Raw genomic sequence first — 19,250 nt, forward strand, 5'->3', positions numbered from 1 at the left:
TCAATTGATTATATTTGAATATCTGAGTCAAACTGAGACGTGGGGGCCTATTTGGCCTGGAACAAGACTACGACTATAAGTGGAAAAAGGGAAATTTGAGGCAGCAAGTCCGCACTAACGACAACTCACCTGCACTCCAAAGGATCCAAAACCCAACCTCAGGAGATCTTTAGGATTAAATAATGCTATCCACGTCCGTACCAGATTTCATTCACGGTTATTTTCTCCGATTTATTTAACAGATTTCTGCAGAATGACGTGTGCTCACAGAGTTGGTACAACTTCACTCACTGTTGAAACAGGAATGCCAGGGCAGAGAGGTGAGATGGGTGACCGACCCGTACAGAACAGCCACTGTATGTAAAGCGAACGCGCGCCACTCTGTCTGGGCACGCTGCACTTTTTTGGACGAGTGGAGTCAAACGTAGCGTCGCTGCGCCCTCCTGCAAGCGGGCGCAAACAGAAGTCCCAGTGATTATACGGCCAGCAGGTTTTATAAACACATCCTATTTACACCTGTTGGCCAAACCTGAGTGGACAGACGAGCACACACACACACACACACACCAGATTAATATACAGAAGCATGTACATTGTGACTGCACAAATACACAACATAGGTGTATATAAACATGCAACCACATATTTATTTGCAAATAAACATGCTTGGGCTGGTTTTCCTACACACACACACACACACACATACAAACACACACTGACCGTAGTGATGGTAGGTAGGTGAAGGCAGTCGCTGTGGGAGGCTGATAAAGGAGCTCTTTATCTATGTGTTTTTTTTACGGTTGGGTTCCACAGGAAAGTAAAAACAAACTAAATGCCAGGTTTGTTCCTCTGGCTGCAGAGTTCACCTCAAATTTAATTGCCCCAGGAGAAGATGATGCTTCCAGGAAGAGGAGAAAGCTGTGATTTTTCAAGTGTTAGGTAACATACGAGACACACCCAGTGCGAGTGCTCAAGTAGCGAAAGCGTGAAGAGTGATGGCTTTGCACACGAGGACAATAATGTCAGAGACGGATGATTCCAAGTTTTATTTGGCACAGTACAGTACAGGTATACTGCATGTTCACATCAGAAATCCGGGATCTGCATGAAATCACAACAGAAGAGTCCATGTCTGCGTGCAACATTACACATATTGTGGGTTTTCCGTTAAACGATATTTCAGCCTGTTGAAGGAATCAGGAAATCACAAACACTGATTTAGACCCTCACTTTTCACTAGACTCACTGATTTTCTTCAATTGCCCTCAACACCTTCACTCAAATGTTTGCATCAAGCTGAAATTCGAGCACTTTGCGTTGAAAAATTCCAGCAATTTGACCTAATTTAATTATTTGTTAAAAAAAACAACAACAACATAGTCACATTCGCTCGCTCACTTTAATATTCTGAATTCAGTTTACTCCATTGTGTCTCTGTGTGTGTCCACGACGCTGCCAGTTTGACTGTGAGCGCTCCTGTTGTTTCAGCGTCTGACAAGACGTGGACCCGAGCGTCTGCCCTCAGAGTCAAAGCTAATCTTGACCTTGAAAGGTCATGGTCAACACTTTATAACCTCCTCTACCACCTCCCCCGTCTCCATCTCCTCCTCTCATCATTTTAAGAAAACATTCAACTGCTTTTCACAGCTCCTTTTCCCCTAAAACCGCGTTATTTCTAAAGTACATTTCTGTCGATAAGACCCTGTCACATGAAACACAGTCAGACGCCTCCACAAAACATATCGGAGGCTTGAATTTAAAAAAAAAAAAAAAAGAAAGAAAAAAAAATCCAGCTGTGTCTTGTTCTGTACAGCTGGCTGTTTCATCAGTCGTGCCCATTCGATAACTACAACTTAACAGCTAATTAAAACTAACACTGAACAGAACAGGTGGGTGATGGATGAATGAATGAATGAATGAATGAATGAATGAATGAAACGGTCTGCTCCGCGTACGCTTTTGACAGATCCGGATGCTCAGAGAGTTGTGAGGATATTTACAGTGAGAAAACATTCAGCGAACCACCAATCTCATAAAAGCAGGATTCTCACATGAGACAGCGCTGACAGAGGTCAAGGATTGCCGACCCCCCCCCCCCCCCCCCTTCCTGGCAAAAGGGCAAAGGCCAGCCAGTCCAATGGCATCCCTAGATGCCACCGGTTAACTCCGAATAGTCTCCTCGCCACGTGTCAGCTGACTGTTAACTAAGGTGCACTGGATTCAAATGATTAGCACAGACGTGACTGATGAATCCCAAAAGTGCATGAGTGCTGACGATTTCAATCCAGGTTTGTTGCAGTGACTTTAATCGTGTCTTGAACGTGGGCTTTTTTTTTTTTGTTCACCGTAGAATTGGAACAGCACAATCGTGAGATACTAGTGTGTTGGTGTTGTAGCACAGCGGTTCTCAAACCTGAGGTTGTGACAAGACAATGTGACTCTCCTGGAAGATAGTTAAAACAAAAAAACAAAACTACCTCACCAAAATATTTCCTAAATATTTCTCCTCTGCTTTTTACTCAGATTTGTGCTCTTTTTTTTTCTTTTTTTTTTGCTTCTTTGTTGTAAGCATTAAGGACTCCTCTGGGGATTCAAGTACAACAAAACTCATCGCTGTAATTTAAGGAATCACAACCAAGAAGTTTGAGAATCATTGGCCTGCAATGTAAGAAATCGTTACACGGCTGTCGTTCTAGGATCCAATGAAAGAAATGGAGAAAAACAAACGGAATCACTAACAAACGTAGATCTAGATAAAATAGCCTAAACATGGCAAAAAGTCTATGTAACAATGTGTTTTGATATCAGAGAATCCAGCTGCAATTGGAAAAAACAAACAAACGGTGATTTGACTGTTTTGGACATTGTGTGTGTCACTTTTTTGTGTCAGCTTTGCGGGCAACTGATTGCAGAAAATTCCAACTCGGGCATTCAAATAATGCCTCCTAATACTGGATCAAAAAGACGATAAATTAGATGCTATAAATACATAGAAATACAAAAACTGCCCTCAGGAGGTACAGAGTGACACTCAAACGTCCAAAACAGCAGCCCAATTACACCACCGCTGTCTTAATGTGCTTTCGTATGTGTATATACACGAGAGGGGGTTTTATCTTTTTGGTCGGGCGTTTGCATCGGTGTCCATGCTTCTATAGAAAAGGGGGTCCTTTGTGGCTCTCTGTGTTGCATGTCCTTTCAATCCTGCTCAGAGCAGCTTCCTCTGTTCCTGTTGGCTGCTGACTGCTTTACTTCTTCTCCTGACGGATCTTTTGTGTAGCCTGTTACTGTTGGCGCCGGCTGCGGGGGGAAAAGGGACGCATACTGATGATATCATGTAAACATGCGCGGCCAAGAGACTTATAAATTGCCCCGAAGGCCTTAAGGATCCATTTCAAGTGCCCGGAGCTGTGTACAAAATATTACCTCTACCTCTGATGCTGAGTTTTAAGGTATCCTGAGGTGCAATGTCATGCAGTCGTTTTTGACATACATTCAAAATTCGTATTTCAGCATTTCCCTGCAAGCTCACCTTCTGTGCATTCCACTTGCGGTTCCGCCCACTGTCCGTCCGGCATACAGCGTATGACAGGCAGGTGGCGCTGTGTGTAGCCTGCATCGCACTGGTAGCGGACTATGGAGTCGACGGGGTAGCGGTCTCTGCCGCTGCCCATTGGCCGGCCGTGTTCCACCTCAGGGGGAGCTCCGCACACGACTGAAACGCCGAGTGACAGTTGGTGGTCAGAGCTCGGGTTGGTGGAAGCTGCTAGTTCATTTTCTGTCCCATTACCTCAATTAAGCTTGCTTGCGTTTGTGTTTCAATCTGAATCTTATTGCTAAAATAGCCTGTTGGCCCAATGCAAAGAAATGCAGGGACCACGGCACATCTTTGCGCCTTCTTCGCCCACACCACAGTCAATCATTCGACGGCTCCATCATCGTGATCCTCATTGAAATTTGCCAGCAAATGAACTTTTCACATCTATATAAGCGTCTAGCGCATGAAAATGTAAAATACTGTGAACTATGGCATAAGTGCAGATAGTGGTGTGGTTCACCCACCGAGCTACACACAGGGCTACCTCGCTGGTTTCATGCTCTGATTGAGATCATAACTTTTTGGTAATCCAACAGTATGTTCCACATGCCAAGCAAAATGACTTACTCTGCTTGAAGGATTACCACTTCTTAAATAAGCCTACCTGGTCCAGTCTTGCAGGTGAAGGGAAGGTGGTAGTTGCAGGGCACGTCATTCCACTGTCCGCCCTCGTGCCAGATCATCACCACACAGTCCTCCTCGGAGTTGAAGTAGTTGTCCGGCTGGTTGGGCCTCCAGTTCACAAAGGTCTGAGCAGAGCATTGAGCATCGAAATTGCAATATTTAAGGCAATGAACCTGAAATAGTAGTAGTGGTAGCAGCAGCAGTGGTAGCTCGACTGCCTAATTGCACAGCCCAAACAGACTATGACCTACAACCTTCGATCGAACTCACCAGAGGACTTCTGTCTGTCCAGCGGAACTCATTCTGCACATCTTTGTCATTAAGCCCAATCCACTGGTAGTCCTGTCCATGGGCTGTATCACAAAGAGAAAGATATTAGCTTTAAAACAAAATTAAACAATGTTGCCCCCATCAATTCTGCTGGCACCCTAAATATGTTACCACTGATAACACATTTGACTCAAATATGTGATTTTCTGTTGGAAAAAAAAAGCGCAAGCAATCTTTGCGCTGGCAAAGGACAGGATCCCTGAATTCCCACCCACAAACAATGTGTTAATTTTATCACGGAAAAGCAAAGAAAAGATATTATTTGATTACCTTGTTTTAATGTTGAAAATTTGACTAAAGCTAAATAAAAAGTAACCGTTGAAAACAAGAACCATGTCAAAATGTGTTAAATGGGTCAACAAATGAAAATTAAATTATGACGTGAAGTGCTGACGAATGGACAAAAAAAGCACATTCTCCACCTCCTGTTGCAAAGTTTACACGCAAATGTGGAATTACAAACACTGTAATCATCTACTGATTAGTAAAACAGTAGTAAAATATCGTCTGCTGCTGGTATTAAGGAGCACCGTGCATCCATCAACGCTCTGTCGGCAATGTTATCGGTTCCAGGGAGAAACAGATTTTTATGGACTCAATTTATCTACAACCTACTGAGAATTAGAGCTACAAAACAACTAGCACGAACTCTGACAACATGCAGGCTAGTACTTACTGTTGGTCTGTTGTGTTGCTATGAGAAAAAAAAATAGTCGATCGAAGGATTAATGTCAGCGGTCAACAATTTTAATCTTCCTCTAGATTTTAACTACATTATCCAATGTTATATTTGAATTTCATTATTGAGAACTAGACTAAAATGTCTTTGGTTTTTGTTGACCTCAATTTGGCTTAAAAAATGGGGGGGGAAATCGAAATCGGGGATCATTACCAACATTACTAAATCAAACAGCTACTCACAGTTGACAAACTCCTGCTCCTCCTGGGAGTTGATGCTGACCAGGTGAGCATTGAGCTCCTGGCAGCGCTGCTCGGCATCAGTCCAGGTATACCTCTCGGCAAAGTGGAGATAACAGCTGCCCCCGAACTCCAACCAGCCGTCAGCACAGCCCTGCACCGCTGCGCATACACATCAAAACACATTTGGACACAAAATACAGACCAAATGTGGAATTTCTGCATTATATTATGATCCGACTCTCTCTAGTTCTTCTGCTGTGTGTTCGGTGACCCACGTGTTGAGCAGTCTTCACCAGTGAAGCCGTTGGGACACTGACACACGGCGAGCTCTCCCTGCGCAGAACAGGATCCTGAACCGCAGGGGTTTGGATCACAAGGGTCTGCAGAGGATGACAACAGACAGAAAGAGACTTAGTCCAGTTTATACAAGTATCATAGCAGATTCATTTCTGCATAGGCAAACACCTAAATCACAAACCTTCCACTACTTCAGGCTGCTCCACAACAGCAGGGACTGCCAATGACAGCGATGGTGCTGTGGTTGGGGAGGTGTAGGCCGAATCAGGGGTCACGACGTAAACTGTGCGGCCTTCCTGCTCCTCCTCCCCGAGTCCAGATTGACCAAGACTACCAATGTACTCTGAGTAAGTCATCGTAGATCCGGGCGGCAAGATGACAGAAAGCTTCTCAGTTGTTGGTTTCTCATGAGCAGCTCCGCTTCCTGAGAGGTGTGAGCTTTGCTCCAAAGCGCCACTGAATTCTTCATGGTGGATCCCTGACCCACTTCCTGCCCCGCTTACCTCCACCACCCCCCTGCCCTGCTGAGGTTGGCGTTCCAGTGGCGGTACGGTGACCTCAATCATCTCATCGTCTGTTACATAGATGACATCACCACGATGCTGGACAGAGTCTCCAGAGGCGGAGCCGCTGCCTGAAGCACCGGATGGGAAACCACTGGGAAAGCCACTGTGGAACCCTGATCCGAAAGGACGATATCCAGACACCTCCTGCTCACCGGATGGCTCAACTGTCAGGTCAACAGCACTGTGGTCAATGAATGAGATGCCAGAAAATCCACCGGAGCCTGACCCAGAGGCACTTGCCGATCCGGATGCACTTGATTCGATTATCTCGATGCCCTCTTTGCCTAGCAACTGCTCATCAGGTTGACTTTGGGTTTTCGACACCTCCACCATCTTCCCATCCACCATGATGATTATCAAGTCTCCACCGCTGCCACTGATGTCCCCACTGGCACTGATGTCCCCACTGCCACTGATGTCCCCACTGCCACTGATGTCCCCACTGGCACTGATGTACCCACTGGCACTGATGTCCCCACTGGCACTGATGTACCCACTGGCACTGATGTCCCCACTGCCACTGATGTCCCCACTGCCACTGATGTCCAATCTGGCACTGATGTCCCCACTGCCACTGATGTCCCCACTGCCACTGGTAAAGCCTGATCCTGATACCCCGAAGCCAGATTGTTGCCCATCAATGCCCTCCCCAGATCCAGAAGCACTACCCAGTTCGCCAGAAGAGAAGAGGACGGTGCTCCCTTCTGCCTCCTGGGGACCTCCAGAGGCAGACTGGTCTCCGGAGACGATGTCAGTGTGTCCGCTGTAGGTGATGTCCTGTCCTAAACCAGAGGCGTCACCACTGGCACTGGAGACGCCAGACGCTCCTGAGGTCTCCCCGCTGGCTGAATGATCAGCTGAACCAGATCCTGACACATCAACTGCAGGGAACATTCAGAATTTGGACCAAAAAAAAGAAAGAGAAACATTAGCTACAGTACTGTCTTGTTTAGGAAAGTAACAAACCGGTAGCATCTTGTCAAGTGTTAACTATATAACTACTTTATAAACCGCAGTCCAAACAATCTGCAGCACTTTCCAGAAGGTAAGTGGCCAAGTGGCCCAACCAATCAAAGCCTGGTAACTCAAAAGTTGTTCATAGTAAATGCCTTATAACATTCATTCAATAACCAATACAATAACATTAAGTAAAATGTATAACTCCCAAATGGTTTTATTAGAAAGTGGTATTGAATTATTTTATTACTCTAACCACCCCCAAAACCCCCCCACTAAATTTGGAAGTTTTCAAACCGTTGAAAAGGAAGGTAAAAGACAGACAATGTTCATTCATTAAAGGTGTCTCCGGCTATCTTACCAGGAGGAGCAACTTGGTGAGTTGTGATGATTGTCTTGCTGATAACCTCCTCTATTTCAGTGATATTTACACTGGATTCGGTTTCATTGTAGACTACAGTAGTTTCAACTAAGAACAAACACAAAACCACATGCGATTATCACAAAAAACTTCTCAACAGGGATGTCAGTACTTACATATGGATATTTCGTAGATTATGAAACTGAGACATCAGTGATAATATCAAACAACAAACTACTTAGGCTATTAGAACCATGCACATTGACAAATCTTACAGTCACAAAACCAAAGGAATAACAAAAACAGAAAAAAAGAGATTTTGTGTATATGTCTTACCAGTGGGAGCAAAGTGATCAATTGTGACTGTTGTCTTATTGATAACATCCTCCATCACTATTGTCAGATTCACACTGGTTTTATTTTCACTGTGAACTGTTGGGATTTCAGCTGGAAAAAAAAGACAACATTAGAAAAGTCCAATTAGTTCAATCAGATCAGGAACAAAGATATCGTCGCTTAAAGACCACCGGTATGCCAACAAATTTGATATGTCAATATAAAAGCCGCTCCTACCAAAAAATATTATGGTAACCTCAATACGATACACACCATCATATAATTTTGAAAATGTAGTATTAAATAATATAACAGCAGTTGTTGCTAATGTTTTTGTCTCGTGCCCCCACCCAGTGAGAGTAACGAAACTAACCCTTTATCAACTACACTACTAGAACCTTAATATTGTGCAGTGTGTTTATTCAAAAATATTTTAAACCAAGGTGATTTAACACTAAATTATTTTTTCAATTTAGTTAAACTAGTCTTAAATCTTCCCCCCACATACCCTTTGCCAACTGCCATCCCATTACACAAGTACCCCTAGTTGACAATAACTGCAATATCAAAGTTTTATGCTGAATCAAAATGAATGTTTCCCATTGAATGTAGGCAAATATTTGTTGTGCTTGTATCTACCTAGAAACGTACTGAATAATACTGTATATACATCCAGTATATATGTATCTATGCATTGTACCTGTTTGAAAGCATGAGCTTGTTGTTATATAATTATGTGATTAATAGTGAGACACTGGTCCAAAAACTGTCTCTGGTTTGGTCCCAATCATGCATTAGCATTGGCATAAATCAAGTAAATAAACTTAAGATGACTTTATATTTTCAATCAAAATCTTGGAGATAAGTGAATCCATCCCTACCTTTGAAACAATAAGCATCATAGCGTGAGTGCTCATCGGGGAACCCTGTCTGGTTTGGGAAGGCGTAGATGATGTGAACCCCCACCTGGCCTCCTCCACAGTGGGACCTGGGGGTTGTGATAGGGTACCGGACACTGCGGTCCATCAGCCAGCCTGGGCGGCACTTGTCAAGTCCTTGTTTCCAGGCAGCGAACAGCTGCCCGGTGGTGGCCAGGGTGGTGTTCAGTTTCTGACAGTGCTGCACGGCCTCATCATAGGAGAAACTGTCATAGTCACTGGTGAAGAAGACCTCACCTGCAAGAATGAGCGTGCAGCAACATCCAGAACAGGTCAGATACAAGTTGATAGCGCATATATATATTCCAGTAATTTGTTTGCTTTAGGGTATGAGAAAGTTCATGCTGCTCACCTTGCAAACGTTCCACGTAACAAAATACATCGTAAAGCTCGCTGGCTGGTCTCAGGCCATAGGACCTGACTCCTGGAAGGTGTGGCAGATTACCTGCACAGTTATCTCTGGGTGACACGATTGGATACCTGACCATAAAAGAGGATAATGTTACAGTATGTTAAATCTTTGTGTTGCTGTATGTCCCTTCGGGGTTGCACAATGCAACTCTTTCCAAACATTGTTCTAGATTGTGTCAGGATTGATCAGTGCATCGTACACATTCCTCTGACCCACCTGACAGTCTGGTCACGGAGCCAGCCGGCGTCACATTGGTGCAGGCCTTTCTCGAACGCTGCCTGCAGCTGCAGCGGACTGGCAATGACTGCGCCAATACTCTGGCAGGCCTGCTGAGCCTCCAGGAAGGTCAGAGTGTACCGACCAGTGATGGGTCGGTAGTGGAACACCACACCTAGGAAAAGAGAAGGAGGGAAGGAAGAAAGTTGGTAGTGACATTCTCTTTTGGCACATGTTGTCTTATCTTGCAGTAGTTTATTTCTCTTTTGACTTTAACGTTCAGTATTGTTTTGTTTTCCTCATTATACCTTTTTCCCAAATGCAGCTTTGTGGTAATTCAGTCATAGTTTCAACTTTTTTTAGTATGCAACGTGGGTTTGCCAATGGCAGCAATGACGGAGAGGCCAATAAACGCACTGTGGGCATGCATGAGGGGATTTTTGTGAAGGTGGATGTATTCCAGCAAGTTCAACCCAATTATTTTGGGTCAAGAAGGCTGTCCCCGTCCAAAGGCTCTTTTAAAATAGTTACTAAATTTGTAGCAACCTTTTTATCTACACTGTTTAATGACACAAATGTTATCCAAGGGTTTTGTTTTTCGACCAATTTTCAGCTCACCTGTGGGAGCCATGGCAGCATCGAAGCCCGTCAGGTCGAGTCCAGGCTCACGCACAACAGTAGTCACTTTGGTGTATGTGTCGGTCACTCTCGGTGGGACGGGCAGCGGGGAGAGAATGTCCACTTCGCCCCCCCTGATCTCTTCCCCCCCAGGTGCAGGGGAGAGGCCTGGGTACACCCCAGGGGCAGGTGTTATGCGGATGATGTCTGGGAAAGGGGTGGTCCTCATAGGCACAACATCTTCGTCCTCACCGTCTGAGGAAACCAAAATGCAGGATTTACATATTTTCTATTCTTGTTAGTCAGCAACTCAAAGTAGAAATCCACCCTGAAATAACCATTGAACAAATATCTGTTTTATCACAAAAATCTCCCTGAAGGATTTACCTCTGAAGCAGATGGCATCGTAACGAGAGTCTGGGTAGGGGTATCCTGTCTGGTTGGGGAACAGGTAGACAGTTCTCACACCCAGGAGCCCTCCTCCACACTGAGTCCTGGCGATGTTAATAGGGTAGCGCACGCTCCTGTCACCCAGCCAGCCAGCGTTACACACATCCATGCCAGCTTTCCAGGCCAGGTAAAGTTCGCCGGTGGTAGCGAGCCGAGCGCCAAGTTTGGTACACTGATCCCCTGCCTCATAGAAAGTAAACTTCTCCACAGACATGGAGTAGAAGACTCTGCCTAGGAGGAGAGAGGGGGGAGGCAAAGACATTTACATGACGGGAAACAGTGGTGTATTCAGCGTAGAGGTTTTCATGTGAGTCAGTGGCTTTTGTGGCTGCACTTGTTAGATGAGCTTACCTGACATCTTCTCAGCAAAACAGTACACATCGTAGGTCTCATTGACATCTCTCACTCCATAGGTTCTCACGCCCGGGAAGTTCTCCTTGTCTCCGTAGCAACGCTCGCGGGGCTCTTGAATGGGGTATCTTAAGCGATCAAAAGTCATGTTTTTACTCTTATTATTCATTCATTCATCGTCTACCGCTTTATCCATTTAAGGGTCGCGGGGGGCGCTGGAGCCAATCCCAGCTAACATTGGGCGAGAGGCGGGGTACACCCTGGACAGGTCGCCAGCCTATCACAGGGCCACATACAGAGACGGACAACCATTCACTATCACATTGACACCTACGGTCAATTTAGAGTCTTCAATGAACCTAAATCCATTCTGCATGTCTTTGGACTGTGGGAGGAAGCCGGAGAACCCGGAGAAAACCCACGCATATACGGGGGGACATGCAAACTCCACAGAGAAAGGCCCTGGTTGAACCGGGATTTGAACCCAGAACCTGCTTTCTGTGAGGCGAAGGTGCTGACCACTACACCACCATGCAGCCCTCTCTCATTATTAAATATGATAATAATATTAATACTATTATTCATCACGTTAGTATGTAAAAGAAAGACATGTATTGTCCCATCAGGTGACCAAAATACATTCCCTCTGGCCAAGACATCATTGAAACAAAAGGGATCAGTATGTGCATGTATTTATTAGGACCCCCATTAGCTTCACAAAAACAGACTTTTCTTCCTTGAGTGCATTAACAGAGGCACGAACACACTTTCCAACACACCAACACTCAATTTACAATCGAAACAGGTCAAACTCGCCAGGACAGAAATCATAACACGATTAGAGTAAATAGAGTTAGTGATATATCTCATAGCTCCAATGATTTAACACATTGATTCACACACATTGTCAAACAGTGCCTGTGTCTCCACACTTTACCAAATTGAGGCCCCTCTCTGTGACAACAGACTTTTCAGTGTGGATGTTCAGATCAGCCGTAATCACACCACTTACAGATGTGGTCAGGTCACATGTCGTACAAACTTGTTCATTAAAGCACACCTTGATTTTGAACGGTGGCCAGCCATTCGAGTGCTGTGCAGTGTGTGTAAACTCCCCGACACCTGAAGAGACGTTTGAGCGACAGATGCTGGAGCCCATGGGTTTCAGCCTCCTTGCTAGAGCCTCCGTCTCCCACCCCCTCACAGTGGCACAATGGATCTGCACTTTGAATCCGTCAACAAAGATGTTTTCCGGTTTGAATATCTTAGCTGGCCCTTTGTTTGTGGAGTTTGCATGTTCCTCTTTCTTGTGTCTGTGTGGCTTTTCTCTGACTGCCATGGTTTCTTCCCACGGCCCAATAACTTGCTGGTCTGGTCAAGTGGGAAACCCTAAATAGCTCATAGGTGTGAGTGTGAATCACTTTGATGGCAACCTGTCCACATCAGTAACCCTGAATAAATAAGACTCATATTATTTTTGTGGCTGGGTGGATGAAAAATACCTGACGGTTTGATCAGAGAGCCATCCAGCATCACACTGGTGGTATCCATCATCGTAGGCAGCCTGGAGCTGGGCCGGAGTGGCGATGGTGGCGCTGTTCTGGGTACAGGCTGCCTTGGCCTTCTCAAACGTCAGCGTGTAGCGGGTGGAGATGGCTCGGTAGTGGAACACGATGCCTGTGAGATACAGAACGTGAGCGGAGGACAGAAAAATGGTACTATTCATAATTTTTCAACATTCTTATAGCTTTGCCCTTTGTTTTTTTTTGGTAGCAAGTGCTTTGCTCGTATCCAACCAAAAAATGTAACCAGAAATACTAATTCCAGAGGTGGGGGGCTTATATATGCAGCCAATTGAATGGATGGATGGATTCTCCAAAAGCTAAACATTTCTTCATCCTTTTTGAGAGAAAGTTCGTCCAGACTTCATCGATCATCACATAACTAGTGAAAGGTTTGGTTGTGTAAGTTACCAGTTTAGCACGTGTTTTAAGATCCTTGTTTGTGTGGAAAATATAGATTTGGTAAAAATGGTTTGTCATATTGACTAGAAGAAAAAAAACATGTTTGTAAAAGTTCAAAAGTTTATTGTGAGGTGTAGAATGATCATCATGTTTACTTTCAACTGCATGTGTGAGAGAATTCCTAAGAGGAGAAGTGAAACTCCTTTGTCATGTTTCTGTAGCATACCCTGAACCTGGATGTCCACGGAGTCGTAGTTATCCTCGATGCCGTGCATCACCTCGCAGCGGTAAGTGCCAGAATCTTTGGACCTCAGCTCCGTTATCTCCAGGGTGGCGTCGGTGGGCACCAGGGGGTAGTTGATCAAGGTCACCCTGTCCAAATACTCTGTGTCCACCTGAACCTTTCCCTCCGACGCCACCAGGATGGTGGTGACCTTCTCCTTGGTGACGTAGGACCATTTGATGCGGTGGGAGAGCGGCGGGATGGTCGGGGCTCCGGGGTCGCTGACGGTGTTGTCCTGGAAGTAACACGGTACCACTACCTTGCCTCCCAGCAGAGGCTGGAGAGGCATCTCCATGGGAATGCTGACACGCAATGTGCCATCCAAGTCTGGGGAGGGAGATACAGCAAGGTTGGTTTCTTTGTATTTTTATTAGTTGATGAGGATACAACATAGTACATGGTGCAAATGTATGTTCTGGCAAAATCTTTTCCTGTGTCGGGCTATGGCACAGCCTACATACAAATTGTTTAATCTTTATTTAGGCTTTTCAACCTTAGCAGGACAAGGCACTTACCCTACGCACACAACTCACAAACAAGGTAAGAGCATTTAGGGGTTAAGTGTTTTTGTTCACAGACACCTCAACAAGTGGACAACCCACAAAGCATTTATTCCCTTCGTCCCACCTTATAATAATTGCCACAATTCGAGGGGATATTGCATATCTTATGTCTGTGGTTAGACAAAGATCGACACAAACTTTACAGATGGGACAGGAGCACAAAGGGGTTGATTTGGCCAATACAACAGCTGCATTTTTAATTAATTTTAATCAGATGGTAGGTTACACAAGACTCAATGACAGGACTGATGATAAAGGCCAACATTAGTTTCTCAGTGTCTTCACAGAATCAATTTTCCAAGGTGTCTGTAGACAGTTCTTTTTTTCTTTCTTACAAACGTGATAAAGGGAAGTCCATTTAAAAAAATCCACAAAATGGAAGTGCTCGTGTAAATAACTCACTCTCATGATCTTCAAATGATATTGTTGCCGAGATGAGGGGCAAGGACACGCACAGCAGAAGCAAGGGGGTCATCGTCACCTGCAAAAATACACAACAGAGGAATCAAATGGACAGGCTGAGCTTGACTAAAAGCCATTGGGATGTTGATGGAGATATTTGACCTTTCAGTGATTACAAGTTGGCTAGAGTTACCACAAGGATGTTGTGTAAAACTAAACAAACTTTCTCGCTTCTTCTTTTTTTTTTTTTTTTTTACCAGAAATGCTCTTTTGAATGAACAGTGATCTAAGTGTTCAGTGTGAATGAGGTGAATGGTTTATTTATTCCAATTCCCTCTACCTCGGCACACCACCAAGTTTGTTTCCCTAACTCCTGTACATTCACATTTATACTCCGTGCTATGCGGGGATATACAACGCATTTGGTCATGACGTCAACTTCATTACCTAAAACAAATAGGACGTCAAGGGTCTCTAGTATCATTTGGAAATGGCGTACATGCTCGCTGAGGAATGAAAGCCCCTCTGTCTCTGGGAACAGGAAATGTCTCTATAAGTTCAGGCAGAGAAAAGGTCGAGGTATGATTCATTCATCTGCAAAAGGCTTTTCCATTTTTTAAGAAACTCCTGAACTAATGATTGTTGAAGTGAGGTTTATTTTTTCCAGCTTACTAAGTGTCCCTCCAATGTATTCTGCTTGTTGGCTTGTGTGTGTGTGTGTGTGTGTGTGTGTGTGTGTGTGTGTGTGTGCGCGCGCGCGCGCCTGTTTGAGTGGGCACAGTGTGTGTCTTTGTCCCTTTATATAAAGCATACTTATAATGTACATGCAGGGAAATGCAACCTGCTGGTGTCAAGTATAATAGGATGTGTATGAATTTGAGTAGACCACGTAGGACAGGCCGCACCATCCACGTTGCGATGAAATATGAACGTCAATGTCCTTGTTGAGACCTGTAAGCTGCGTGTCTCCGGGATATGGCATTTCCGTCGGTTGTTTGTGCTTTATGTTTAGGGCTATTTAGCAAATGACTACACTGAGATGGTCAAAAAGCTGAACAATGAACCTGCTAAACATCAGCACGTTAGCATTGTCATTGTGATCGTGCATAAATCAGCATTTACAGTAGCTCCAAGCACCACTGTGCCTAAGTCTGGCTTCACAGAGCTACAAATACAGTTGCCAGCACCAAAAAAAAGGGAGAATATTTGTTTTTTCTTAAATGTCTGGGTAATTTTGACCATGAATGCAATTTAGCATCAGCAAATGGCCACTTCGAACCAAAAACATGAGTTTCGATATCACAAACGCACATCTGACGAACCCCCGATTACCACGTTGCTTATTTTCTCTCGACTCTCCACTGCTGTGACACAGGAGACCGTTGCCAGTCCCAACTGAACACTCATTGTGAAGCGTTCACAAGACCCAGGACGGGCCGCGGAACGCTCCCCGTTCCCCTCCACACAGCCACAGAGAGACCTTTACAAGCAATACACCTGAAGCTCACACCCACAGAGCATCTGTAGTGGCTGAGCTGCGGTCGGCCAAAGGAGGAATACAGTCACTCCTCAAGTTAAGCTTAAAAAAATAATGTATTTTAATTAATACACGTCAAGCTTTATTTGTTTGTCATCTTACAAACCGGTTAGTGTCATTCAACATGCTTTACAGACAAGCCCGTGGATAGAAGCTGATGTCCACGCTGATAGACGTGGTAGAAATAGATGAGAACTTTCTAAAGACATCTGTGTGTGTGTGTGTGTGTGTGTGTGTGTGTGTGTGTGTGTGTGTGTGTGTGTGTGTGTGTCTGTGTGTGTGTGCGTGCGTGCGTGTGCGTGGGCTGATAGCATTCCCGGAGTTCCGCAGATCCAGGACACAGTACAGTAGGAGGACTAATATTTGCCCCGCTGTCTAAGATGTGCCTGAGAGTGAAAGTTGGCCCAGTCCGGGCGGAAGCACAAAATACCTTGCGGTGTGTGCAGACAGATGGAGAAAACATCATCACACTGTTATACTTTTCTTATCAGGCCACTCACTCCCGCTGTGACTCACTGATGTTGTTGTTTTTGGGAGAGGTTCCTGACTTCTAACCTTTACTGACCTTTGCTGGATTATTTCAAAACTCTTTTCTTACTCCTTCCATTGATTGCGCCTGGATTCTTGGGCACATGCTCACGGATGCTTTGCAAGAAATTGAGAGATAATACAATGTGCTTTTTTAGTGGGGTTTTAGGCTAAAAATGGATAGACTTGTATCTCTGCATCTTCAATGATGAATTTTGGATGATTGTAAAAATGTTGGTGCAAAATGTTGAGACAAGACTACGGCCTCACGCTGTCTTTGCAAAGCAAGAGATTAAGTTTTTCTCAGATTTGAACCTGAAAGGGCAGTAAAAGGTGAAAATGTTTTGTATTTCCTTGTGATACATGGGTAACAGAACATATCACTGTAAATGAAAAGGTGATTCATTCATACTATAATGTTCTGGTTGTGTTTTGGCCTAAGAGGAATATTCTCCCAGTCATGGTGGGCCTCCCCAAAAAATAAAAATAAAAACTCAATAAAGACTGCAATAACCCGCCAGCAGTCAAACTCTGCTCACACACTCATAATGCTTGAACACAGGGAACGCCAGCAAAAACCATCCCCCCGCTCCTCCGGGCCAAGCCAAACCTTCGCGAACCTTCCTTTCTATCCCATCATTGAGCGGATCCCCGGCTCTCTTCAGTGCCTCATTCAAACTGTGGCCACTTCATGATGTTCACCAGAAATTTGTGAGCGTACAGCCTTTGCCAGGTACAGGTCAAGCCAATCGGCCCCACCTCCACAGTGTGCCCATTTAGTCGGCGGGACGGCTGCCGCTCTCCCTGCTCGGTCGCTGTGGTATGTTCCGCTCCCAGCTGAGGTGGAGGGCAATAAGGCCTTGGTCTGTTCCAGCAACGGACAGGGGCAGGGTCTCAGAGGAGTGCAACCCTGCCAAGGTAAACACAAGGCAGGCATCCAGGGGAGCCCCCCCCCCCCACTCTCCTTCAACCCACTAGAGTCCCTCAGCAGCAGAACAGAGTGGACATTGATACGCGTGCACACACAAGAAACACAGACCAACACTCATGGATCGCGAAGGGGATGTGTGGGAGCGCACGTCTGATGCCCCCGGTGAAGACAGAGTGTGTGCACATACATCAGCGTTGACACATACTGTAAGGCCTGTGTTTGAGAACACACACACACACACACACACACGCACACGCACACAGACACTTGTACAGTGAGATGGTTGGAGGGGGAGAATCTTATTCACAGGTGCCTACTGCAACATTGGTACGTGCCTTCTTACTCAGCAGACTAAGACTGAAGACATCCTTGATCATTGCCCAAGTTAAAATGTAACAAACAAGTAGACACTCACACCCGCACCGACGGCTGCAACAAGACTATTTAAGTTAATTTAAATAAGAACACTTCCATAAAGTGTCAGATATTTGCTTGACACGGTCAACTGTTTTTTTCACGTCCGACACCCGGAGAATTGCAATTCACGACATGCACTCGCACAGCCTGATGTTGCCATAGTTACGGGGTGCCATTCTTTGACACTAGTTTCCCATACTGCGCTGTTTCCGCCCCGCGCTGCTGTGCATCACATAGTTGCTCCGGTCAGAATTTGAATTCAAAAGGAAAATACATTTTCCCCCCTAATTTTCTCTCTAAGACGGACCCGAGATCCAGCTCCAGCACGGAAACAACCTAAGTCGGAGCTTGTGTGGGAAAACATCGATCCACTGCAGACCAAAACTGCTGTGCCTTACGGCTAAAGAGCCGTACTCATCGTCATGTGTTGCCAGCGGTCTTCATCAGTGTTGGACCCCCAAGGGGCCATAAGATGAAAGTTGTAAGATGATTACAGAATAAGACATTTCTGCCAAACTAAATTATTTCAAGTTTTTCAAATTGTCACTTTCCACTTTTCCACACTATTTAGAAAAAACAGACAAAATATATTTTGCCGGTCAAAAATTGCACATGCCGTATGCGACCGGTGACAAGTAGCCTCATTTATAGGGCTCACAGACTACAAGTGTGGGAAACCACTGATCTAGATGATCAATAAATCAGTAAACAAAGGGGCACATTTATGACAGTTCAATGAATACTGTGATAGTAATCAGGTATAAACACATTGAATTCTGACACTGAGGGAATTTGATGATTTAGTAATAGGATGCAGTGTCATCAATGCCACCCTACATCCAGAGAAGCCATCCGGAATACAAACTAAGTCTGATTCATTTCCATATTCCACTTTGCTTTTTTACAATTTCCTGCTCTTAAAACTCTTATTTTAGCCACATTATACTGCACATTTGAAATCACCACGGATTTATGTTTTCCATAAAGTGCTGAGAAATTTAACCGAGCATTAAGAATTTGTTAGTTGGAAACAGAAGCTGATTCTATTAATACATGCCTAAAGTAAATTCAGCAAAACTTATGAAAACCATATCAAATTTCCCTGGAATAAATGGCGAAACCCCATACGGGGTAACGGCCACAAAAGTTGTTAGCGCTCGGAATCAGATCACATATTAATTATGTGTTTCCATCAAACTGTGAGCTCCCGGAGAGCAGAGAACTGCTCGATGTTGAGAAAGAAATTTCCAAAAGTTACCTCGTGGTTTGACATCTGAGTACCTGAAACAATACCTGCCCCCCCCCCCCTGAAGAGTCAGAGTGAACCCCCTTCACAGTATTCCTATAGTCAGGGACTCCGCCGCTCAGTTGTCAACGTACCGTTGATGCTCCAAAGCTCCCAGCGCCAGCGACTCCAGGGGCCTCTTGCTCCTGCCTGTGTAGGAGAGCAGAAAGTAGCTTTATTCAAACTCTACCACACATTTAGATGTTGGAAAGAGACGGGGAGGGGGAGGGAGCAAGAGCGAGAGAGGGAGAGAGGGAGAGAGACAGAGAGAGAGAGAGAGAGAGGGAGAGAGAGAGAGGGAGGGAGAGTGGGACATGTGGTCCTCTCCTGCCAGTAGGTGAGGTCATACAAACAGCCTCGGATAT

General features: G+C 45.0%; 1 protein-coding gene across 2 annotated transcripts; it reads right to left on the reverse strand.

The window, feature by feature from the left end:
- Window positions 1–1,031: 1,031 nt before the first annotated feature.
- acanb (aggrecan b) lies at window positions 1,032–19,046 on the reverse strand. Of its 2 annotated transcripts, XM_047333503.1 has the most exons (20): window positions 18,981–19,046; window positions 14,188–14,266; window positions 13,166–13,549; window positions 12,478–12,652; window positions 10,976–11,103; window positions 10,562–10,855; window positions 10,175–10,429; window positions 9,557–9,731; window positions 9,281–9,408; window positions 8,872–9,165; window positions 7,991–8,101; window positions 7,655–7,762; window positions 5,952–7,217; window positions 5,749–5,853; window positions 5,474–5,632; window positions 5,229–5,246; window positions 4,493–4,575; window positions 4,203–4,347; window positions 3,533–3,715; window positions 1,032–3,300 (listed from the first exon to the last, which is right to left on the reverse strand). In XM_047333503.1, exons 2-20 carry the CDS (start codon window positions 14,258–14,260, stop codon window positions 3,209–3,211), a joined length of 4,176 nt encoding a protein of 1,391 aa, XP_047189459.1. In that variant the 5' UTR covers window positions 14,261–14,266; window positions 18,981–19,046; the 3' UTR covers window positions 1,032–3,208. The 2 variants fall into 2 exon arrangements, with proteins under 2 accessions (XP_047189459.1, XP_047189460.1); XM_047333504.1 differs by lacking the exon at window positions 5,229–5,246.
- Window positions 19,047–19,250: the final 204 nt, after the last annotated feature.

This window comes from Scophthalmus maximus, chromosome 7 (assembly GCF_022379125.1).
Source record: "Scophthalmus maximus strain ysfricsl-2021 chromosome 7, ASM2237912v1, whole genome shotgun sequence".
In the NCBI taxonomy this organism is placed as follows: Eukaryota; Metazoa; Chordata; class Actinopteri; order Pleuronectiformes; family Scophthalmidae; genus Scophthalmus; species Scophthalmus maximus.